The sequence below is a fragment of the Manis javanica genome, chromosome 11 (genome assembly GCF_040802235.1).
Source record: "Manis javanica isolate MJ-LG chromosome 11, MJ_LKY, whole genome shotgun sequence".
In the NCBI taxonomy this organism is placed as follows: domain Eukaryota; kingdom Metazoa; phylum Chordata; class Mammalia; order Pholidota; family Manidae; genus Manis; species Manis javanica.
The window spans coordinates 29,821,412-29,846,216 of record NC_133166.1 but is presented as its reverse complement, the minus strand read 5'-3'; the positions used below and the strand labels follow the sequence as shown (position 1 = coordinate 29,846,216).

At 41.3% G+C, this 24,805-nt stretch overlaps 1 protein-coding gene across 6 annotated transcripts in view; it reads left to right on the top strand.

Annotated features, from left to right (window-relative positions):
• Window positions 1–24,805, top strand: part of DENND2B (DENN domain containing 2B) — a 162,749-nt gene that overhangs the window by 17,764 nt on the left and 120,180 nt on the right. For 2 of the 6 annotated variants that reach the window (XM_073216145.1, XM_073216143.1), the window contains exon 1: window positions 2,690–2,836. The exons of 1 other annotated variant lie outside the window; for it this stretch is intronic. Coding sequence is in view for 3 of the 5 variants with exons in the window: in XM_073216139.1 (XP_073072240.1) it covers window positions 2,730–2,836 (107 nt within the window). In the remaining 2 variants the exon portion in view is untranslated. Of the gene's footprint in view, window positions 1–2,364; window positions 2,471–2,595; window positions 2,837–24,805 lie in introns of those variants that run through there. 3 more of the 6 variants (XM_073216139.1, XM_073216140.1, XM_017646539.3) reach the window with 3 other exon arrangements.

Below are 24,805 nucleotides of genomic sequence, written 5' to 3'. Positions count from 1 at the left end.
AAAATACTAAACAGACCCTAGTTATAAGATGTTTTGCCAGGCATCTGTATGGAATATAACCATGTAATCAGAGTGTATTGTACTTCTTCTCCACACAAAGAGAACTAAAGCTACTGCTTCTAAAGATTAGGAAACTTTCATTAGACTGACAGAAGACAGTACAGAGGAAATGGCTTGGGGGTGGAGGAGATGTATGAGAGAGGATGAAAGGAACAGTATTCATACTGTCCAAATTAGAGCCAGGATGTTTATGTTCAAATCTTGCTTTGGCTCTGTGTTGAGGAGACTGAATAATGGGGACATGGGAACGTATATCTCTGAGATCCCTAAATTAGACACTACATATACCAAATTTTCTGTAAGGGCTTCTTATTTGCAGCAGTCCCTGCACATCTCTGAATATATATTGTGAGTAATGTCAGAAGCCCGCTAATGCTAATTACCCCTTCCTCGTTTTTGTTGCTAGTATCCTTCCTAAAGCTATTAATTCATTCTATTGTTGACTTGTAATAGTCAACAGATGCCTCTATGATTGTAACTTTATGGGGAGTGTTTTTCTTTTTGTCTTTCTCATACCCAAACGGCAATGATTTCTTGTGCACCTGTTTCATGTGGGGCACTGTGCTAGGCACGGACGTAATTAGTAGCAAAATAGGTCTGGTCCCTGTCCTCATATATCTTACATCCTCCTTAGCACCTTATATAGAGTTGACTTTTCTAGTGACGTGGACATTAGGTTAATGCAAAATTATTAAATTAGCACCATTTAAAATGCCTTAAAAACATTTCAAATGTCAGTGTCTCTAATAATCTTTGGCCAATATTAGATTAACTAATAGATTAACTGACATCAGTGGAGTTTAGACTTGAGACTATATTTAGAAAACTCAAGGGATGTTAATTTTTTTCTGAAAGAGCAGACCTAATTAAGATTTTTCTTAGGAATTAAAAAATTTCCATGCATGATTTTCAATAGCATTGGCAAACAGAAAGGACTATTTGTAATCTCATTCTTGTGCTCATTGGCACACATCAAAGGCAGCAGCAGCTGCCAGAGATGAAAACAGTTACCTTCTTGATTCTGAAGAGAAAATCTTGATGCTTTCTGTTGAGTTGACTTTCTTTACAGATGTCACTCACAAGAAAAACAGGACCTTAATAGATATTTTGATAGTTTTGAAAGTGGGAAAGTTAAGAAGCTCCTTACATAGCTTAAGGAACTGCAGGTGGCGTTTTCCTGAGCGTTGTTAATTTCATGGCTGGTGTTCACTAAGGATCTCACATGAATTCTCTTATTGCCTGTGGAGGGTAGAACCACGGTAATGTGAGACTGGAGAGGACTGGGGGTATCATACTGTTCAGGTATTTGTCAATATGCCTCAACAACAATGAAAATCTTGGGTTTCCTTAATGTAGAACCAATTCACTCTACAAAGAATTGATACATTTTTCACACACAGGTAACTGTGTGTAAGGCCTTCTAGAAAGGTGAACGTATCCTCTGGCACCAATATTGTTGAGATAAAGAGTTAATACTAGTAATTCCTGTTAATATTGTTCTTGACAAAGGAACAATAATAGACTTTGTCAGTTGGGCTCTTGCTGTTATTTCTGTTCAATAATGAACAAATTAAATTATTTCCAGGTTGTACCTAGAAGTTCCCATTATTTTTGATACTTGCTCCGCAGCTGAGTAAATACCTCTCTTTAGGATATGTGACAATTGAATTGGTTTGGCTTTAGAGCCTGTTTATGTTCATTCATACACATTTGTTCCCTCAAAATGTTAACTAGGTTTGTGAACGTCAGTTTTATGCATTTCAGTATGAAGGTCTACTTATAGTGATTTAGAGGATGAGAAATTTGGTTACATGGCTCCCTAACATCCCACCAAGTATGTCTGGGTTTGGATTTTAAGTGATTTGCATCACTCCTTTCCAAGTGGATTGTCATACTGGGTTAATTTCTTTAAGAATGGCACTACTAAATCACAGATTCTCCCTGCTAGTAGTATTCCATTGTTTATTCATTAAGGACACCATTTTCTAGGTTTGGTTTTGTAAGCTAATGGAGTATTTAAAACAAATCCTCAGAATGCCAAGGAACTTCCTGTTGAGACCAGACCTTGCAACCCTAGCGCGTTCAGAGCTCTTCTGCTATTGCTGCAGTTCCAAATGAAGCTTCTTTAATGTCTTTCTGGGTTCTGCAGGGCTCCCCAAGGCCAACGGCTGGGAGAACAGAAAGAGCTCGTCGGTTTGTTGGGAGGCAGGCAGGCTGCACAGGCAGCTTTTCCCAGACTCTCCCAGCTCCGGCTTTTCGTGCATACCAGCACAGCCGCTTTTTTCCTCCAGTGATTGAAACCATCTGGACTGCAGGGGGGGTCACGTGTGTATGAGAAAATGACATAAAGTTTCAGACCCCCGAGTGCATTGCTCCAGACACACACAATTCTTGGTCGGATGGTGCCGAGGTGAGAGTCGTCCAGTTTGAGGGCCAACTCCATCCTGTCCCCAACCCCGTCTCCCATCCCGGCTCCCCACCCCCCTCTGCGCACTCTCCGCGCGGTTTTCTAGTTCCCTCCAGTGCCTCCGAGCACACCCCTCCGCCGGGCTCCGCAGCCCACCCTCTCAGTCTTGGGTGGAGGCACACCTCCTCCACGCCCCCCTCCACCCAAATCCGTGCTCCCTCCCTTCTCTCTCCCTCCAGCCCGGCCACAGCCCGGGGCGCGGATGCCTGCCCGACCACCGTCCTCTCCCAGAGCGGCTCCTCCTCGGGGCCGCGGCTCCAGGCAAGCCCCCCTCCGTGCGAGCGTCCAGCCCGGCCGGCGAGTGCAGCGGTGAGTGCGTCGGCCGCAGCCCTGGCTTTCCTGGCCGGTCCTCCTGCCGGTGCCCTCGGCCCAGGATGGGTGGCGGGCCGGAGGGGAGCCGGTTCGGCTCTGCCAACGCCGCAGCCCTAGCCTGCTCCCCGCCCTTCACCGCCCCTCGCCCCGGGCGGTGACCCCGCTCTGGGAGTGTTTGTGTCTGGGAGCCCGGGCTCTGGGGGGCCTCGGAAGGCGCAGAAGAGCGGGGCGGAGGGGCCGCTCCTATGGGCCGGTGGGGACTGTCCCCCGGGCGGTCGTGGCAGGCTCTGCTTTCCAGCGCGGCGGCGGGGCGCGCTGTTGGGGGTGGGGAACGTCGAGCCCCGGGGGCCTGGGGAAGTACGGAGCTGCGGTGTGCGGGGAGCAGACTGCGGGCAGCCCAGGCGGCCTGGGAGTGGGCTCTGCAAGCCGTCGGGTCCCCGCACGCGCCCCAGCTGCTGAGCAGCGGCTGTCGAGCTCTACCTGGAAGTGGAGTAGCTTGTATGCAGACTCCATAAAGAAAACACACACGCACACACGCACACTTGCATACAGACTCCTTAAATAAAACACACACACACACCTCAAACAAAGGGAAGTTAACATTCTATCACTTCAACCAATTAAACTTTGTTTATTGGTAGGTGATCATGTTTCCTTTTTGCCCTTCTTCTCAAGTGCACTAAATATTAAAGATACATTTTTAAAGTGACCCAAGACTGAAGGAACAGACTTCAGCTAACGTTTATGAATTTAGTAGAGTTCAAATGTGAACGTTTTCAAGTGTTTCTAAAGAGATCATTGTATTTTTCCCGAGATCTTTATGTGAATGTGGTTTATAATTAATTGAACATTAATAAAACAACTTCACTGAGATTTGCCTTAAAGCTACCTTAGTCAAGCTCTTGCTTTTATCCCCACGCAGGTGTTCCTGCTGTTCGGACAGCAGGGTCTTGGGAATGGGGAAGAGGTTGTTACTCCATCTTCAGGACTGTTTTGAGCTATTTCTTCTATGCACTGTCTTCAACTGGCCTTCTTAGGATAGGGCTGCAAGGTTAAAACCTAAGTGACCATGTTGTTGTTTTTCCTCCAAGTAATATTTTCAGAAGTTGAATCTTTTCACTGCTGATTTTCCAGAAATAGGGCTTTCTAAGGGATCAGAAATAGACTAGGTTTCAGAAAGCTTATCAGAGGTAGAGACTAGGAGCATAGTCTGTCACCCATGCTGAATTAATGACAGCACAAAGCAAGAGCTCAAGACTGTTGAGTGTATGAAGTAAAAGACTTCCTGGATTCTGCTGGCTTGGCTGAGAATCCGCCTGTGGCCACATAGATTTTTTTTTGGCTTCCTTTTCATTTACCTGGTAAAATATTACCTTTGCAAAAACTCCCCAAGATATTGGGAAGATTTGCCCAGGAGTATATGGGAAGGGGCATTATCCTCTCATTGGGCCGGAAGGACACCTTTTTTTTTTTTAGGACACCTATTTTTGGCAGACAACTCCAAGGCTTGAAAGTATTTTTTATTGAATGCTTACACTGTGATTGGCTTGATAATAAGTAAAAAAAAGTTTAGGAACTTACTGGAGACAGAAGAGTGACACATGAGAGAAGAACAAAAATTTCAGCCCTGTGGGCTTAAAAATTATAGAAGCTCAGAGGAGAAAACGATTACAGCCAGGGGACTTCATAGAAGAGAAGGGTTTCTTTCATTTAGGCCTTGAAGCAAAGTGGATTCTGAAACTGGTGGAGAGCTGCTGGGAAAGTTTCCAAGTGAAAAGGGAGTAGTAGACCATTTGGATTGGAGCTAGGGAGAGAAGTAATACTGGGCATCTAGTCTGTGCCACATGCCATGCTCTCTCCTTCATCCTCTAGTGTTGTGAAGTAGGTATTGTTATTCTTGTTTTAAAGAGAGAAGATAGAGAAGGTTCTGCCCAATTCATCCAAGTAGTAAATGGCAGAGTTGGAATTCTAACTCCTGGTTGTCTAAAGCTTGACAGCCGCCTACCAATGGGCAAGGAGTTTCAGTTGAAGCACGGTGGTCAGCCTGAATTCTGGCTCCTGAGCCGGAACTTTATCCTTACACATTGTCTAGCTTTTAAAGAGTTTAGAGAACAAGTGATGGGCAAAGCAATGTTTTTAGAAGATTAATGTGACATCTGTGTACAGGAATGTAACACACTTATCATAGGTAATGTGCAGAATGTAGTTCTTAATTAGGAGGTTAAAAAAGGTGAATGTAACAAGATTTCTGGGTGTTTAAATTCCTGTCCCATTTGCCATAGCCTTCAGTAGCTTGGTTCACAGGGTAAGAACTAGTTGCATTGACCACAGGGCTGCTGGGGATCGGAAAAGAGCTGAGTTTGACCTGGTGGACATTGAAATGGAATGTGTATGTGGGGCAGCATGACTCGCGGCTTGTCTTGTGTATTCCCCACGTTTCACAATGCTTCGCTGAAAGTTTTTGCTTTCATGCCCACCTTGGAACATAAGTCAACATTGTAATTTGTTTGAGAGACTTTACTCAGTGGCAGAGTTGAGCTCCCAAACCAGGGCTTTTGCCCTAAAGATCTTATATAAGTTGAGGTGCCTTTTCCCCCAACATTCCCTTGTTTCTTAAAAATGCTGAATTTTAAAACTTGAGACTGGCTAAGTAAAAATAATTGAGATTACCTTTGTTAATAATAGGACCAATTAAGAGAAAATGCACATTTATTTCACTTTTTTAAAAAGAGGAGCAATAGGGCTTTAGAGAGTGACTGTGTGGACAATTTAGGAGACATATGAAAGCCAGGATTTAGAGATGTGCAAAGCTCTTCCTACCCCTCTGCATTTCTTACCAGTGAATTGGGAGCTTGCCTGGCCATTGCATAGCCAAATTTATAGCCAGACCCTTTGATTCTCTGCAGGTAATGGGCTCTGGAAGGGCAGCAGTGGGTGGAGCCATTTTACTAGAATTGTCTCCCACTTTGAATACAGTCTAGATTTCTTGCTCTTCCTTGTGCAACTGCTAGGCCTTTTCCTCTGAACTTTAGAGTGCTCTGAAGACTTGGTTCTTAAGCCAAGGAATCTCAGGTAGCAGGGGATTGTGCAAAAAAGGGCAGCTGACATGCAGGAAAATCAAATTTGTCAAATTTGTTAAATTTGTTAAAAAATTTGTCAATTTTTTTGTCAAATTTGTCAAAAAATTTGTTGACAAATTGTTAACAAATTTGTCAAATTTGTTAAAAAAAAAACAAAAACCAAAATATGCTCTCAGTTCTCCATATCTATTTTTACTTTTAAGAACCTCTAACTGAAGAGCTTGCCCTATTATTGAATGGGGCTTTGATATGAGAAATTTCCGTCAGCATCTCTGAATGTGTCAGGATGTGACTCACATTGGGTTTTGGACCACTGAGGAGGAATATGACCTCTCCGTGTAAGGGATTTAGAATCCAAAGATATGGGTTAAAGTTCCAGCTTTGCCATATCTTTAGATGTGTGTGGAGTCTGATGTTGGATGGATCTCCTAACTCAGTTTTTCTAGTTCTTGTACATCAGGGTAATAATCCCCTGCGAGCAGCTGGAGTTCATGCCCTAATTAGTCCCTTGGTTCCTTCTCCCATAAAGCCATTTTGTTTTGTCTGTATCCTGAGGTTATAGATGAGAAAGGAAAACCATCTAGGATTTCCTCCAGAGAATGGCAGTGCTATTAGTTGACTGCTGATCTTTTGGTATGAGTTTCTATGAAAATGCTCTTGAGGTTAGCTTTGAGAGTTGGGGGTCTCAAGAAGAGACTTTGGCTGTGTTCTTATTTAAATGTCAGGAATGTTTGGTTGCATTTTTGTCTGATGGCTGACTCAGAACAGTTGTTCATTTTCTTGTATTTGGTAAGCATTTGTCGTTTTTATAATCTACTAAAGGAGTGATTTAGATTTTCTAAGATAGCTAGAAGTTTAGAAAAATAAGTCTGGAGTACCCTTTTGATACTCAGATATAGAACCATTTGACTATTTTAACCCATTCCATCTCCAAATATCCTTAAATCTCTCTCAAGAGATTTCACAACCTCTCCAGGAAATGTCCTCCGAGCTTTCCAGGCTGATGATCGCAGAGTATCTCCTTGTAGTTAGCCTAAGTTTTCTTTTAATGTTTATTACTTTTACTGTTTTCCCATCCCTTTTCAATGCACAAATGTTCACAGAATGAACAAATTGTCCTTCCTGGCCCCCAGTGGTAGCTACCAAATGTGTGGATTGTCTCTTCTGTACCATCTTTTACCTTCTTCTCAGGCTCAACAAGCTGAGCTCTCTGTATTTTTCTTTGTAAGTCTCCCTTTTTTAGACCTGTGATTATACTTGTCATGTTGTGTTTTGTTTTGTGAAGGAAGTCACTATCAGATATGTTGGAATTAAAACTTTCAGATTGGGAGCCTTTTGGAAATAAAATATGCCCTTTTTCCCTATCCACCTATTTCCCTTGAGTAATTGTGGAACATATGTAAGTTCTGGAGATGATCATTTAAAAAAACGATCATCCAAAGAATTTTGCTCAAGATTGTAAGGGCTTAAAAAGAATCAGCCTTTGAGTGCTCCAAAATCGTGCAACTATAGACTATCTACTGTTAAAAGAACATATGGAATGTGAACAGTTCCCAGGAATGTGTTGTTTTAATTTATCTGATTTTTCTCAAACTATTCAAATTCAGTTAGACAATATCCATCATATCATTGATAAGTTTTCACAAATGCCTAGGGTACCTAACTGGTTTTCTTGGTTTCACTGGATATGGCTGGTAATTGTAGGTCTGCTTTTGTTATGTAACTGTATTCCTATTATGTTAATGTGTGTACGAAATTTAATTAGTAGTTTGTTAAAACCTATACATGCTTATGTTACTCTACAAGAAGATACATCAAAGAAATAATCAATCTTCCCATGTTTTCTTCCATCTGCTACTTCTATAGCTTTTCTTCTTCCTTCCTAATTACAACCCTTTAGTAGAATTCGTGCCTCATATAGAAAATTACCGAGTATCATAATTCTTCCAAGTGGTAAAGATACCTCAAGACAAATGCTGGGCATAGAAGCCACAGGGCATAAATCTGCAAAGAAGTAAAAAGCTAACCTTTTCAAAGAATATTGCTTCTCTCTCACTTACCAACTTTACATTTCCCTGTATGGCCCCGGAAGATGACTGGATAGCCAGAGATGGGTAAGATTCCTCAAGGGAGGAACAACCTAAGACAGGTACAGTCGCAGGGGGGCCATCAGGTGAGAAATTGGGGATCAACAGAGGTGAGGCTCAGAACCTCACCCCCCCCTGTTTTGAGAGAAATCTTCTGCATCCGTGGATGTTTTGTTGCCCTTGTCTAGCTTGGATTAATACTTAGTCTATAGGCACAGACCTGATCATCTACATTTGCCCTCTTACAGCACTAAATTATGTTTTCTACCTTTATCTTGCATCTACCTACCACTTCAGCATTTTATTAAAAAAAAATTAATAATAAGGGAGAAATGTGGGATTCACATATAAATCAAGTATAAAAATTGAACGAATAATCATATCTGACTTGATTGTTTATAGTTCATGATGCGTGATCAAAACTGAAAGTTTCTGTGATATGACTGCCCTCGCACTGTTCACCATGTAAGAACTTACTCACTATGTAAGAACTTGTTCAGCATGTAAGAACTTGTTCGTTATGCTTCAGAAGATTGGAGACTGTTGAGAATTAGGCTTGGGGTTGATTAATGATTGTGCATTGAGTCCCCTATACAGAATTTTATTGTTGTTCACAACCATTTGATCAAAAAATATGAGAGATGCCCTCTCAAAAAAAAGAAAAAAAAAAGAATCAGCCTTTGCAAAACTGCACTGAACAGACTAGCCAAATTAAGGCCTTTCTAGGGGTGTGGGAATTATTTATTTAAACTGGAATTTAGGATTCCCAAGAAAATATGATAGAAATAATATGCTTAGCCCTTTATTAATAGCATTAGAAATGAAACCCTTTTCTACGGACCTCTTGTGATAAAGGGCCGTACTGATTAAGAATATGCTAGGAACCCTGATTATCAGTGTTCTGGAAACTACTTTGAGTGGACAAATGTCAGAGTTGGTGGCTTTTTGTTTTTCTTTGGTGTGAAGTTGGGATCTTGGATGTTAATTTAGCTTAGGAAAAGTTTGAATCTGGATACTTTTGGCTCTTTCCCCCCTTCTCCCTGCTCTTCCTTTCCCTGCAGGCTACCTGGGGTGGGGTAGAAAGTGCCTCTAATCAAGGAGTCAGTGTCTTTGGTGTATTTTTGTCAGAACCAGTCTCTGAGGGACCACTCTGTTTATTGCTATCATTCATACACTTTTTATGTTTAATGTTTATTGAATATCAACTATGGAAAAAGCCCTAGCCTAGTACATCTGTTCTCTTATTATTTTACTTCAGTGAATATGTTTAATATTAGGTGTTTGGTGAATCAGTGAGTGGGTAAAGTTTAGGAATTAGATGGGAAATTGTTTTTGGATGTGGGTGTTAGATGCCTCCTCATTTGAATATTGCTGTTGGGAAGAGGCTGTTTATATATTACCCTCTGGCCTCTGCTCTAGATGCTGAGATAACCCCTGATAAGGAGGCTCAACATGTGGGGTTATATTTTCTAGTGTGTGAACAGGGCCCAGTCTATTATTTTTCTATTAGTTGTGTTAGATTACACTTAGCATAGTATCCCCTGCATTAGAAAGTGCCCAAGGCTAGTAGTAAGGACTGCCTGGAGCAGTTTTCCCTGAAAGGTTTTGCCTCTTGAGCTGGGGATAATTTCTAGTTGTTAAGACCCAAAGAGCTTCTAAACAAACCAGAAGGGTCCCAACACGGAAATGCAAAGGTAATAAAAGTTCTCTCAAAATTTTGTACTACTATGGGAGGGTAATCAAAGCTTTTTGCTTCTCAGTGGACACTAGAGGCTGTTCCAAGAAGCCTAGAGATGCAGAAGACCCAGCTTTGCAAATTAATATTTAGTGCTCTGTAAAGTTAGGGAGAGCATGGAAAAACGGGGTTTAAAGTCAGAGTGCTCATTTAAGTCCTTAATGTCTAATGCCTATTTTCAGTTTTGAGGGGTTTTTTTGTATGTTATTTCAGATGGACCATTTTTAAAACCCCCATTAGTTTTAAAACTAACTCTGACTCAGGAGTCAGAGTTAGTTGGAAATAGCTTTGCTGAAAGGTATTAATAAAATGACATTTAGAAGCCTTTGTTTAAGAAAACCAATTTGGGAGTAGTTTCATGTGCTCAGCTCTGTCCACATTCAAGTTGCCTGCATAATTCCCATGTATTTGTCACTGTTACTTGTCCCTGGAGGGCTGCGGCCGATCTCAGGATCTGAGGTTCAGGCTTGGTGGAAGTCCCATCAAGAGCTGGTCTTGGTAAGTCAGCATTATCTTCTGTGGTTTATCACCAGGACTTGGGTGTGGCAAGATGGGTGGGTGGGGCAGGAAAGAAAAACAGAAAGGCATATAGTTCTGTGGAAATTGAGTAAAGAAATGAAAAATAGTTCTTTTTTTCCTCCCTCAGTCACTTGGATTTTTCTGCTGTTGGAAACTCTTATCACTTGAAGTCATTTATAAATACTCATAGTAACTAGCTGAAGGTACTGTGACTCCTATACACTGGTGAGAAGGACTGTCTAGATGGTTCTCTGGATATGTATTTAGATTATGCCCTTTATCTTTCCCTCTTTTCCTCCTAAATTTTGATGCTAATTTTTAAAGGAATATTCTGGCTTGTGTGTCTAGATTTTTTTTAGGGCTATGAGGACTGGGATAGGGGGGCAGAGTGTGGCATTTGGCCAGATAGCAGAGGCTTTTACAGCTAGACAAATCTCCAGGAAAGAAGAGACAGAAAAGTCTATACTCAGAGCATAAGGATTGGGAAGTCAGAAGGGAAAATGGCAAGGCAGATGGTGTAACTCCTTTGACCGTTGTGACTGTCTCTGCCAAGGTGGGTCTGATGGTTGAATGATAGGGTGGTGTTGAAGATATCTTATAATCCATATCACCCCTTGAAGATGATAATGAAGTTTTTCTCCTTAAGAAAAAGCGTAGTTCATTACATTGATTTTTGTTTTTATTGGAATTTGCATGACATATTCACAAGTGAGTGCAAACATTGCAGTGTGTGGCTGACGTTGTGTCAAGCATGGCAGTGGATATATACAAGACAAGTATGTGGGAAAAAAGCCTGAATTTAGAACATGTGTTGCCTGAGGAACTAAAGTAGTAAGTTATCAAGCTTTAAATGGTGAGTTACATACAAGGGGTTTGGGCCCCAGACAAGGCTTGGGACATGCAGACTTATGGCAAAGTCTTAGGCTGAATGGAGGCCTTAGGGGATGTTGGACTGCCTCAGGATGCAGGCTTCACCCACCTTGTTCATCTGCACTTTTCTTAGCAGATCCCATGGTTGTAAAGTATTAGTATTATAGTGTTTACTCAGTTCCAGGCTCTTTTCTAAGGGCTTTACCTGCACTAGTTTCATCTCCAGATAACTTCATTATCCTCACTTAAAGATGTGGAAACTGAGGCACAGAGAAATGCACCTTTTGAGATCGCACATTTCATTAGCTGAAGAGCCAGGATGTGAACCTAGCCAGTTGGAGACTGGATGCTGAGCCCTTAACTGGTCCTGACTCCTCCTCTTCTATTCCAATACAGCCTCCTCTCATGGTGACAACCAAAGTATTATGTTTGTCCCCTCTGTAGCCCTCATATGGAATCCTACCCATCACACTTAGAAATAGAATCCAAATTTACTACAGGTCTTTATGTGCTATGAACCCTAGCTTTCCCACCTGGTGTCCACCTTCCTCCCCATCTGCCTGTCTTTGAGCCTTTGCCTGTACCTGGAATGCTCTTCTTTAATGTTGCTAGGCTGTACCCTCACTTCATTCAGGTGTTGGCTCAAATGCACCTCCTCAGGGAGGCTTTCCCTGACCATCCTCTGTAAACTGCTCTTAATCAATCTTTAATCCTTGCTTTGTTTTCCTTCCTAAAATCATATTGCATATTTGTGTGTTTTTCCTGTTTGTGTTCACAAATAAATAAACTCCATGAGGTTAGGGAGTTGGTCCATCTGTTTACTGGTATCTCTACTTCTGAAAACAGTTCATGGAAAGTTTTCTTTAAATATTTGTTAAATGAATAAATAGTGTTGTTTTCATTTGATGTTCATGTTTAAAATGACTTCACCTGTATAAAAATAGTGGAGAGGAAAGGGATACACAGGTGGTACATACAGGTCTGGGTCTACTTGGCTTTATATTTATTACCAATACATAGCCATATCTGACCAAGAATATGCTCAGAAAGTCTTAGTTGAATGAATGCCCTGTGTGACTTGTTTTGGATTCCAGACATAGGAGTTCAGAGAATAGGTGAACTGGGAATGCTTAGAGAACATTTTTGGAGTACTAGTAGGTTTTGAAGGAGAGATTGGATTTGGCTGGGCATATAGGGATCACAGATTAATTTTTTTTAAGCTGGAAGGACTGTTAAGAGCATTTAGTTCAGTCTTTCTTAGCCCAGAGAGACAAAGGACTTGTCCAAAGGCACATAACTAGTTTATGTTAGAAGTATGTCTAGAATCCAGGTACTTTGAGTCCTAGGTCAGTTTTCTTTCCTCCATTTAATGCTGCCTTCTGAATCGAGGAAGGCACTTTGGGGATAGGAAGCGACTAGGAATAGCATGAGCAAAAGCCCAGAGGCAGAAAAGATGTAGGTTTGTATGGGATGGAAATTAGGCCATCTGAACTGAATCAGCAGGTTTATGAAAGGGATTCTTGGGAACTATAGTAGGCTATATACAGTGAAGACCAGCTCCTGGAGGATCTTGACTGTTATCTTGAAGACTTTACATTTGGAATGACAGGGACGCACGTGAAAATTCTTTAAATACTGTTCTCCAGTGAGGGTGACATAATCGGTAGTGCAGAAATGGTTTGGAACTGAAGAAGACACTAAAGCCTTGGAGGAGTTAGGAGGCCCCTGTAACAAACCAGGTGTTAGTGTAGTTAGGGGCCTACGGTTTATTTTGTTTGTGTAAACTTGTGATGGTTTTTGAAGATGACTTATAATTCTCTGGTAAGGTGTGTATACCCAGATTTCTAAGAGAGTTTGGGAGTAAGAAGACTGGAGAACTGGTATTTTACCTTAATTCTGTATATGGTTGTAAATGACATTTTAGTATCTGAATGATCATTTCTCTTAAGAAATCTAGGCTAGCTTAGATAGGGATAGAAGTTAACACTACACTAGTGTGAAAGTCATGATGGAGGGCTGGAAGGGGCAGAAGGAGCAGATAGACTATGAGTGGAGTGGTTTCCAAGAGAGGGCCTGGACCCCTCTGTCAGAGAACTTGCATTGTGGCTGGGGAGTCAGGCACCTAGGGACCCCAACCATGCACTGTTTTTTTAGGACACAAGAGGCCAATGGAAGTAAGACCTTCACACAAATGCATTGGGTGGGTTGTCCTAAAGCCCAGGCCCACTCACGTAGTCCACATGAGTTCACCAGAGATGATGAGGGTGGACTGATCAGCCCTTACCAGGCCAGTGAATTGGCACAGGGTATGGTAATTTAAAAGTTTTCTCCACCCTCCTCTTTTTCCATCTGTAAGGAAAAACTTGAAAAGTCAGCATGAAAGTGAGAACACAGACCTTTAAATAATATCTCATGCTGAATCTGAGAGTTTGGGTTGCAGAGAAGGTCCTGGAGCACTCAACATTCAACAGTTCCTTATTGACCTATTAAACACCAGATACTGTGATGAGTGTTGGAGCTTTAATCTTTGATAATACTACATCAAATGTTATTAATGGAATATTAGCGTTTGGTTCTGTTTCGTGTTAAAGTCTTTTAGCCCCCGAGTTCATATAGCTCAGTCCATAAACCCTCAGTTCAGACTGTTCACTTATGCTGGCATTCATTAGTTGAAAATTTCTGTTGTAACAGGCAATAAGCAGAATGCTGAGGCAGTTTTGAAGATGAAGAGAATTGGTGAGGGTCCTCAACTGGTGAACTGGAATTTACCAGTGGATCTGGCCACTTTCCCGTTGGCTGTGATTCCTAGCCAAGAGGAGAGAGTCATCAGCAGTAGGCTGTCCCCCATCTCCTAGTTCCGCCCACACTGGGCCCTCCCTTCTCCCCCTTACTTCTGTCCCCCAACCGCATCTTTAAATTTAATAGAAATGAAAATTAGCTCGTTTGCATTAAATTTAGGAAGTCTGTGAAGGGGCAGCACTTACCTGATGAAATCTTTAAGTTGGAAATCTTTCCAGGAGAATCTCTTCTGCTTGTGTAATCCCAAAGGGGAGCTGGCTCCATGGGGTATTTCTCCTTCCTCTGCAAGTTGCTTCGCTTTCAGTGTGTGGATACAGGACATCCAGTGTTCCGTTCAGGCTCTTCAGTTCTGCTTGCTTCATTGACTCTTTTTGGGAATGCTGGGAGGTCTATGGTGTCCTGTTTTCTTAGAATGAATGACGCAAATGAGAGGGAGGCAGTCATGCTAGGTTTTCCCATTATTTGGAAAGGCAGCTGCTCAGAACAAAAAAGAGGCAAAAAGAGATGGATACGGAAGAGTTTTCATTGAGTTTTGGATTGCCAGCTACAGTGAGGTTCTTTTCCTCTCCTTTGTTTGCCATCTGGAACTGGCTTGTACACTGTCTGTTTGAGGTTTACTTTGTTTTTTTGTGTCTGCGAACTTTTAATAGAAAACTGCAAAATATAAAATTATCTTTATCTTCAACTTTAAATCGGTTCTTTTAAAAATACAATGTGTGCATTGTAGTACATTACAAAAAAATTAAAATCTTCACTTTCCCAACACCAAGAGGTCACCTCTGTTAATATCTTAGTGTACCCTCTTCTAGATCTTTCTCTAGGCATATATATGTACATATTTGTTTTTTATTGACCAAAGCAAGATCTTTCTGTAATACTGTTTTTCATTCTTACTTTTTAATTATCTCTATTTTTCCAGTTTAGTAAATTTTTATTTTAACTAGTGCTCAGACCGTATTTTATATTTCCCCATTAACCCCCAAGTGTCCTTATTGTTGTTTTTCCATGCCAACATTGGACCTCTAACCACACACTGTATCTGATTGCTCTGCCCTTTAAACTTCTTTCAATCTAACCCAGCCCCTTTTGTACAATGCTATCCTGTTGAAGAATTATCCTTAATAGGTTCATTTAAATTAAGTGCTGACTCTAACACCTGTGTATTACCACGGGTTTTTATCAGTGTCTTCTCATTTTACCCTTGTAACAACACTGAGAAGCCTGCTCTGTTATTCTTTATTTTTGTGTACTCTCTTCCTGTACCTCAGCTATCCTCAGGGCTTCCACTATGTCTTTCATGTCAGAGATACATCACCTGTTTCTCAATGGTCATCTTAAGAGCATGAACTCTTGAGCCAGAGGCCTGGGTTCAGATTCTTTCTCTACCTCTTATTATATGATCCCAGACAAGTCTCTTACCCTTTCTGTACCTTAGTTTCCTCATCTGTAAAATGGATAATAATAGTTCTTACCTCATAAGGTCTTTGTGAGGGTAAGTGAATTAAGGTATGTAAAGTATTTGGAGGATGACCTAGCATATGGTTTAGTGTGTATAATTATGGCTGTTGGACAGCTGGATGATCCACAGGCACCTCAACCTTGCCATGTTCAATACTAATCTCTGTAAAGCTGCTCTTCTCCTGTATTCACCAGCTCCTTTAGTGCTGTGTCATCTCTGATTTTACCTTCTCTCTCAGTAATCACTCTCTTAAGTCTTGTGCATTCCATTTCCCAAAAGCCCTGCTTAGTGTCTTGCTGCCTCCAACCCAGTTAAAGCCTTAACCATCTTTTTCTTGGAATGCAGCTTTAATGTCTTAGAAGACCTGCCTCTGGATAGTCCTCAACCTCCCAGACTGCTCCCAAGAGTGACCTTTCTAAATACAGGTTGATTATCATATTTACTTGCTAAAGACTCTTATTTTTTTATGAGGAATAACATGCCATGAAGTGCACAAACATTAAGCATTAGCATAATGGTTTTCAGCATTTGTACTCACCTGTGTAACCACCACTCAGGTCAAGATATGGAACATTTCCAGCACCCTAGAAGGTTGCCTCGTGTTTCTTCCCAGATGTGCTCAGCATTCCTATCCCTAACCACTCTCCTCTTACCATTTGTTTTGCCCTTTTATTCTCAAGTGTTTAGAAATACTTAGAATTATTTTTTCCCCCAGTTTTACTGAAAAATAATTGACACACATCACTATATAAGTTTAAGGCATATAGCATGGTGGTTTGACTTACATTATTGTGAAATGATTACAATAGGTTCAGCTAACATCCAGCTTCTTATACAGATACAATAAAAAAAAGAATAAAGGGAAAGAAACCCTTAACATCTCTCTTAACAATTTTCCTGTATATCACACAGCACTGTTAGCTGTATGTTCATCCCTAGTACTTGTCTTATAACTGGAAGTTTGTACCTACCTCTAGCCAGTCTTCTGTTACCATTTGTTTTGCCTTTTCTTTATCTTCATATAAATGAATCACAAAAGCTCTTGATTGAATCTTCTTTGACAGAAAAATTCCAAACTCATTTAACATGACATTCAAAAATCTTTGTCATGTGACTTTTACTTGAAGTCCTTCACACGTAGCCTGCCCTTCCTGTCCTATACTTATTGCATGTAATTTCTCAGCACAGTAGGCTCTTTTTCCCTTTCATTTTTTTGCACTTGATATTCTCTTGGTTTTCTGAGTTCATTCCCTGGTAAATTCATCCTTCAGAGACTTAGCTCCAGGCAGAATTAGGACCTTCTCTGCACTCTGAAGGCATGATTTTTGTAAGTAGTCACTTGTTTGCATGTCTTTCTCCTCTATCGTCGCTTTCAGGAGCCCATGGTTGGGGCAGTTCCCCCTTACTTAATTAGTTGATTTTATAAAAGTAATTCATATTCTCTCAAGAAAAATTAGAAAACAGAGACAAAAAAAATCACCCAGAATCCCACTTTACAGAGATGACCATTGTTTCTGTATATACCTAAATATATATACCAACACTGTACAACAAACAAACATACATTCACAAAATACTAAATATTTATCTACTTTAATTTATTGTTTACATTTAGGTTTTTCCTTTTTTTGTTGGTATGTAAAAACTTCCAGGTTAATAAGCAAAAGAATAATTAGAAATATTTTTAAGACAGTGAATGAGAAACAGGTCCTTTTCCAAATTGGATGGTTTCTAGCTTTTGCTTTAAAGAAAATTGTAAGAGTTGTCAGCTGTTAGATAATTAAAAATAATTTTTAATGATAGATCACTGTGTAGTTTTGGCTTGTAACTCAGAGCAAAGATTGACTGATAACTGCTGTAACAAAATTTCCTTCAATCTTGTCTAGTTACTTATGTGAGCAAAATTTCTTGGTGCTTGCAACTATAAAAATAGAAAATTAAAGCATTTATAATAAAATTTTACTTTTATATTTAATGATACAAATTTATAATATAATTATTTATTGATCAGTTGTATATTAATAGTAAAGGTAATGTAAGCCCAGTCCAGAAGAAAAAAATTTTTTTAACAATTAAAACTTATAGAATTTAAAAGTTTATGTATATATACATATATATTTATATATAACAGTTATATTGCAGAGATAGCATAAGTTGAGCAGTAAAAGATTTTCAAGCATAAATATTAGGATAAAATTCTGAGGAGGAAGTAAAAAGGAAATAAGTTCAAGAAGAAGAAGTAGTGGTATAAAATGTCATATTGAGATCCTTGGGCCAATAAAGGATTTTTTTTCTTGATTTGTGGATTTCTTTATAAGAAAAACTTACAAAATTCTGCAAATTAAATCAAACTTAACACAAATGTTTACTAAATCACCTTTATTATAAGGAATTCAACTGTATAAAACTAATCTGGTTCCAGAAAAGGTAGCATGTAAGGTCATTCTTCTGGGAATTCTTTTACTTTCATGGTAGAGAGGCTTTTGTTAATAGGGATCAAAACAGGAGTGCTGTCAACTAAGACTATGTAGTTCTGAAAAAATTGATTATACTTTTTTGTCTATTTGGAACGTTGTTCAGCAAAGTGATTGGGACCTGATTCAGTGTTTGCATAGGACAGATTAAATGAACTCCAAAAGGGTAGATTTTGATACCACACAGAAACACGAGGTGGTGAGGTGAGTGGATTTTCCACATTTTAATATTTTCCGGGATGACACGGAAAGCCTTGTCCTTAGAGAATCCTGAGCCACTTGCTAATTCATTCTTCCAGGCTCTCAAGAGGGAGAGGTGGGAGACTTATACCAGTTAAATAGATGCCCTTGGACTTTCCTAGGAGAGCCTGGAAAGGAATTGAGGACAGCCGTGGGAATGTACCCAGCAAGGCAAGGTAAAGAAAACCACGTGACTTTGCTTCTTTGTGGGAAATGTTGTATTTGGGTTTATTATTTCTGGCTCCGTGTTTTCAGAGAAGTTTGTGAGAGGCGTAGCTCTTGAGGGACAGTAGGAGAGAATGTTGATAAGGAAGTACCGGGTCAGTGCAGGAGGCCTACTCTGTGCCATTCACTATTTAATACTTTCATAAGTCCCACTAATTGTTTCAAGGAGGAGGAGGAAATCACAACTCAGAGAAATCAAGTTACTTGCCCAAGAATTTGAACCTGGATTCATGTGATTCCAGAGCCCTTTCCACTACATTGTGATGCTTCCTTGTGCTGAAATCATGGAAAATGAGAGAGATTCTGGATTGAATTAGGGAACTCATGGTATCCAGCTAACTGCTCTAAAAACCTTGAGTATGCTTTATTTGGAGGCATTTGGGAAGAGAAGTAATGCTGGCTAGGAGAGTGGAATTGAGGGGGAAGATACCAGGAGTTCTGCAGACTGCTTCATGGAAAGGGATTTTGTGCTGTGGCATCCAGTTCTTTGTGTTGGCTTGGAAGTAGTGGTCCCTGAATTCATTTGCCAAACAGTTATCCCTGTGAAGGAAAATGGGTGAAAACTAGCACACGCTAGGGAGATGAGATTTCACAAACACAGTTTTTGTTTGTTTATTTGTTTTTTGAAACCAACACAGGATTCCCAGATTTAATTTTTTTCCCCAGGGAAAGAGACTAATAATAAATAAAACCCCCAAACCTAGTATCATCTTCATGTCATGTAAGAAAGGACATTTGAAAACAAGAAAAATAAATAAATTAAATAGAATAATAGGACAGCCCTTTCCAAGAAATGATTGTATACCTCATCTTTTACAAAATTAGTTAGCTTTTAAAATTGTGAATCAAGAAAAATTACAAAAAAATGATGTGTTTGTCAGTCTGGGAATTTTTGATAGTCCAACATTAGAAGCTTGACTGTCCTGTTTTGTATTTTTTTTTATCAGTTACTGTTGATAGCCCATTTCAACAGGTGTGTTGGTAAAAAGAGCCTCTGCAATCAGTGTAGTTCTCTCAGTATGGAATATTTGGTTTAGTTTAGAGGAGGGGTAGTAAGACCAGTTCTTAAGCCCTTAGTCCTGAGGCCAGGCGGGAAAGAAAGCAGAAGTGGTAGCTCTGGTGTGGGCCTGGTAGGGCTCCAGGAAGCATGCTGGGAGTACCTGTGTGCCCCTAGTTCCTGTGCAGGGTGGGGCAAGGGCTGTGTAGGACCCTCAGTGCCTGATGTGAAGCAGGGAGGAATTTACTCAAGAGGAATACTGTAGATGGTAAAAACTTTGATCATGGCCTGGACCAGTATTCAAGAGAACCACTCCCCGAAGCGATTATCCTGTTGAGTTCTCCAAGATAATCTGAAGGCAGAGGCACAGACAAAAGCCCATTGTTTTCTGCAGGGCAGCTGCTTATTGCATTGGTGCTAAGGAGGGGTATGGGAAGCCTGTAGGGCCATGGCCTGGGTGCTCAGATTTGGGGGTGGTCCTGCTGCTCTGCCTTGTGATTTACTGCTGAGTCTCTCTTATGGGAACTTGGGCAAAGTGCATTTCCTCCAAGCAGTAAAGTCTTAGCTTCACCTTCTACTTGGTCTCTGTGGCCTGGAATTTTTGTAGGTGCTCTGAGTGCCTGGGAACAGAGACAAAGAAGCAGCCTGGGAATCCCCCAGCTCTCCTAGCCTGCCTCTCTGGTCTAAGGGAGCACTTACCTTCTGCAGCTGCAGGACCAGGCTGGGGAAAGTGTGTTTTGGCCTCTGTGGAGAAGGGCACATTAGCTTCCCTGGCCTGTTTACATTAGTATGGTCCTTTCTGCCTTTGATTACAAATGAGGCCTTGGGTGGGGGCTTTCCCTGCATCCATGGAGGTCACTCCCTCCCTGCTTTCATAATTTTTCCACCTGGGGAAGAACTGCCTCTTTTTTTTTTTTTTTTTTTTTTTTTTAATACTTTCCTTGGCTTTAACTCCTTGTCTCACAGACTGCCTTGTGAGTGGATCAGTTCACAGTCAGGAAGCAATTCATCTGTTTCCTAAAATTCTCTTTTGTTGTGTTCTGTGACCGTTAGACCTTTTCTCATCTGCCAGTCACTGCCTTAGTTGTCAGTATGCCCCCCTCAGAAAGAGAGTGGCCCTCCAGGGACTGGACTGCTTCTTGGTGCTTGTTGAGCTGAAGTGTTGATGCAGGATTTCCTAGTTCTTTGGACTGTGCACCTTGGCTGGTCAGGTAGACTGTAAAGCCTTTGAGGTTGCCAGCTCCAGGTTCTTCCTTCCCTTTTCCCCAGTCTGTAAAAGGTGTGTGAGAGGAGAAGTGGCCCCTGTGGGGAGGATGACCTCCAGTGGCAGAATTTGCCCGTGAGGTCACCTCAGCCTTGCCCCCAGTGGCAGCTGCACCCTAGAGCACAGGCACCGCCTCACCCTCCCCAAGGCTGACGTCTGACCTCACCCGCGGCTGTCCAAGCCCATGCTTACAGGAGGTACACAGGAACCCTGCTGCCCCCAGGGGCAGGGCTGGAAGGCCTGCCTCAAGCCACTGTTCCTTGGTGGAAGCCCCCCTTTCCATCTTGTTCATTTGAAAAGTCCTGATAAGCTCAAGGTAATTTTACTTGGTAGTAATAATTTTTCTTTCTTCACAGCTTTTGCACTCTTAGGAGAGCTTCAATCTTAGATAATTCAGGTAGGGTTTTTTTAAGTCAGCAGACCTTGTTCTGTATAGTGACATCTGTTGCCCCAGCCTTCCTTCAACTGATTGATCTTGGTGCTTTTTCTCTTTTGGAAGAACCTTTTTGGGTCCCTTGGGTTCCCTTCCAGTCCCCCTTGTGATGCTTGGTGGAAGTGCTCCATGGCCTCTAGCCTACTTACCCTTCCCTTAGTTTGCAGCACCCCCATTTCACACCCACAGACTCCTGGTCACGTTATTTGATATTGTAATACATTCTCTTCCGGTGTCTATTTGGTCAGGCCTTAGAGGACAGCCCATTCACATTCACATTTATGTCTAGAATCCTGTTTTTGAATCTGAGTATTAAAAGAAAAAAATCGGATTCCTTTGCTTCTAGCTTGGCCTCATTTTTAAGACTGCATTTCTCCTCTTTGCCACCCAAGGCCTTTGCAGCGTCTCTCTTCTTCCCCTCTGTGCTGTGCCTACCTCGCTCCCACAGTCTTACCCTCCGGCATAGATCACAGAAGAAATGTTTAGTCAGCCTCTGCCAAACATTCTGGCTGTGTTGTTTTGCTTAAGCAGACATGCAGATAAACTGTTTTGATTCTCGGTCTTGGTGCTTTGGGGCAGATGTTTCTCCTATAACAGAGGTTTTGTGGTCAGTGGGAAGAAGAGCTGGACTAGAGTTCGGAGAATCGGATTCTAATCCCTGCAGTGCTACTAATTTGTGGTATGATCTTACACAAGGCACATTTCTATGTCTCAGTGCCCTTTGTCAAAAGGGACCTTATGACAAAGAAGACAGGAATCTATGGATATGAGATGAGAACCCATAGAATAAGCCTGGGGAACCAAGGAGAGAGTCGATAGGCTAGAGGCAAGGCAGAGAGCCATTACCATCAGTGTCAATAGTGGAACTAGAAGGAAACTCATATACAAATACAGATTAATGTAGAATCCCTTTAAAGAAGTATAAAATATGATAACAAAGTGGTGGAAATTCCTTGGCAAGGATGACTCCAGGAGGTAACTGTCTTGTCCCTGGGTTTGCTTTGTTCCACACCTGTTTGCTGTCACCCTTGGGATGTGGGAGGTTTGTGGGTTCAGCTCCAGAATTCTGCCTCCCACCTTCCACCTCCTTCATAAACCCATGAATATTTGAAACTCAGCCCAGATCTTCACCTGGCTTTGATTTCCCCATAATATGGAGAATGGTTCTTGGAAGTTGTAGTTTCCAGAAACCCTAAATGTTTGCTAACATGTCTAACTTCTGCATTTGTTGATCACTCCTGTGCATGGCCGTATTCCAATTCTTGTGCCCTGAAGATGGTATGATTTGGTTCCAGGAAGGAAGAGGGGGATATTTTGGGGCTCAACAGTAAGTAGGAAATAGAAGTAGACAAACGAACTGAGAGATGCACCCTCCCTTGGTGTTCATGAGAAGCAGGTTTTTGAAGAAGAAATAAAGTGATTTAATGTTCAGCTGTGTAAACCACAGTCCATACATACATGCACTCAGATAGAGCTACATTGCTTCCTTATGCCTTTCCTGTCATGGTCCTGGGATTTAATTGGACCTTGCCTAGTTTATGCTTTTTCTTTCCAGTTAAAGATTTGCATTGGTTTCCTCCAGTGCAGAATGAGTTGGACAAAGACAGACTCCAAAGTCTTTTTCTTTCTTGTTTGCTCCTTTGTCAGGCAAAATCAGCAGCTGCTTTCCTAAATGAGCGTGGAGGGACCTGCATTCACTATTGCTGTACTGAACTCTGGGAGGCTCTTGGGTGGCTGAAACTTGCTAGAGAAAGTCATGGAACTGAGTAGAATAGGTCTGCAGAGACGAGCTATGTAATTCACTGTGTATACTTTCAACTGGACCTTCTTTGCTATGCTGCAATCCTTTTATTTATCTCCAAGTCCTTGCAACATACACCAGAGTTCCCACCCTGTACTTTGCATAAGCTCTGACTCCATCTTGACCCTATGTTGCCAAAGAGGGCGCTTTCTGCTTTACCGGGACTGTTGGATCTGGGTGACAGAAAACTCTGGGCTTGTTCTTCTCCTTTGGATAGCTAGGTACTTTAGTTTATCCAGCTCCAGGAGAGCAGGCAGTAAGCATTTCCTGTAGGCTCTGTAGACATGTTCATGGTGAGTGCCAACATCATCAGGGCAAAATAATGTTTGACTTCCGGCTTGGTAAGAGTTGTGAGCCATGTCTGGCTATTTAGTACTTTCCCCCATCCCATTTGATCTTAAACCAAGTTGTCCAAAGCAAATGTCCCAACTGGTAGGTGCCACGTAATGCCTGAAGTGTCCTCCCTGGCCTTCTAGTTCTGGATACTCATGAGTTCTCTGGCTTTTAGGTCTCTCACCCATCATAGCTCACGCAGGTCTACCCCAGGTAGATGCCTTTCAAATAATACTCACATTGTCTTTAATCATTATTTTCTATTCTCTCCTACCTATTTTGCTTAGTTACCTCAAAAAAATACCCTCCTTACCCTCTCACCTCTTTGATTGTAGAGTACAAGCTAGTCCTAGTCATAGGTGAAAAGCATTGACACCAAGAATACTTCTGAAAGGAAAGTCAGATTTTTGGGAATGAAATTAGATGGTATGAACAATCAGTGCTATCATTCTATTCTAGTCTTTGTGAATACCTTTTGAAATCCCTAAGAATACCCATATTTTAATTAGCCTCTCCTCTTCCAGGACCATAATTTGGGATATGTAAAAATTATTTAATTTTATTCCTCTTACATTTTGTTTTACGGCTAGTATTTACACAGGTGTGTTTTTTTTTTTATCTTTGTTATATGTAAGCAGTATTTTAGCCGTGTTATTCAGTAATAAGCTTATCTGGGCATCCAACTACCATGTCTAATACTGTTTCTTTGGCAAAACTTATAAAAGTGACTGACTGATAAAGGCATGTTTAGTGAAACACAGTTTTCACCTGCTGGCCCTACTGGCGATGTTGCTTGGTGGGGGCTGGCTTGGTTCCTGTCACATAGAGGGGAAGTGCAGTGCTACGCAGGAGTGCACGGAGCTAGGTCAGGAAAGGCTGATCCTTGCTTTCATCCAGGTCTGCTGGTGCAGCTAGAGGAGCTGGGGTGCACCGAGCCTGGCTTTGCCTAAGCTCTGTGCTTTTTTTCCCGCTGTGTGTCACTTCAACAATACTTTAACTTAGAGCCTGAAAGAGTTCCCCCACTTTGAAAATGACGATCGAATTATGACAGGACCACATTCTTTAAACATGTTGTTTAGTGGAGTTAATTGAATTGTCCTCTCCTACTTTTGAGCAGGACATAATACATTCTTTTTGTGAAGCTGTACTAAGTCTTAAATGGAAAGCTTCTAGTGTGAAGCTGTGTACATTTCCAGTGGGATAAATCTGCCAATTTATGAAAATGGAAGATGTCCCTGTGCTCTGTGCATAAACTGTAGCATCATCTTGAGGAATGTACAGTTCAGGAAAATGGAACCATTTTTTTGGATAAAATTCCAAGCTTTACTGGGTTCCAGGTAAAATTTACCTGGAGATGGGAAAGCTCATCCATGTTTCTGCCTGGGGATAGTGTGTGTCGTGTACTTCCAAAGAAGTATGTCCACAGCTGTTTACCTTTTCCTTTGTCCCCCTTTCTGTGGTGCCCAGAGATGGTTTGAGCTCGTCTTTGGTCTCATCTCTTTGAAAAAAGCATCATAGATTGGGATCACAGTTTGGGAGTAAAATCTGTGGCTACAGGGCAGGGTTAAACTAATGGTTCTTATAAGTGGCAGTCCTTTCACCTTAACTTCCTTGGTGTCAGGCCCTGAGTAACTGAACTAACCAGCTACA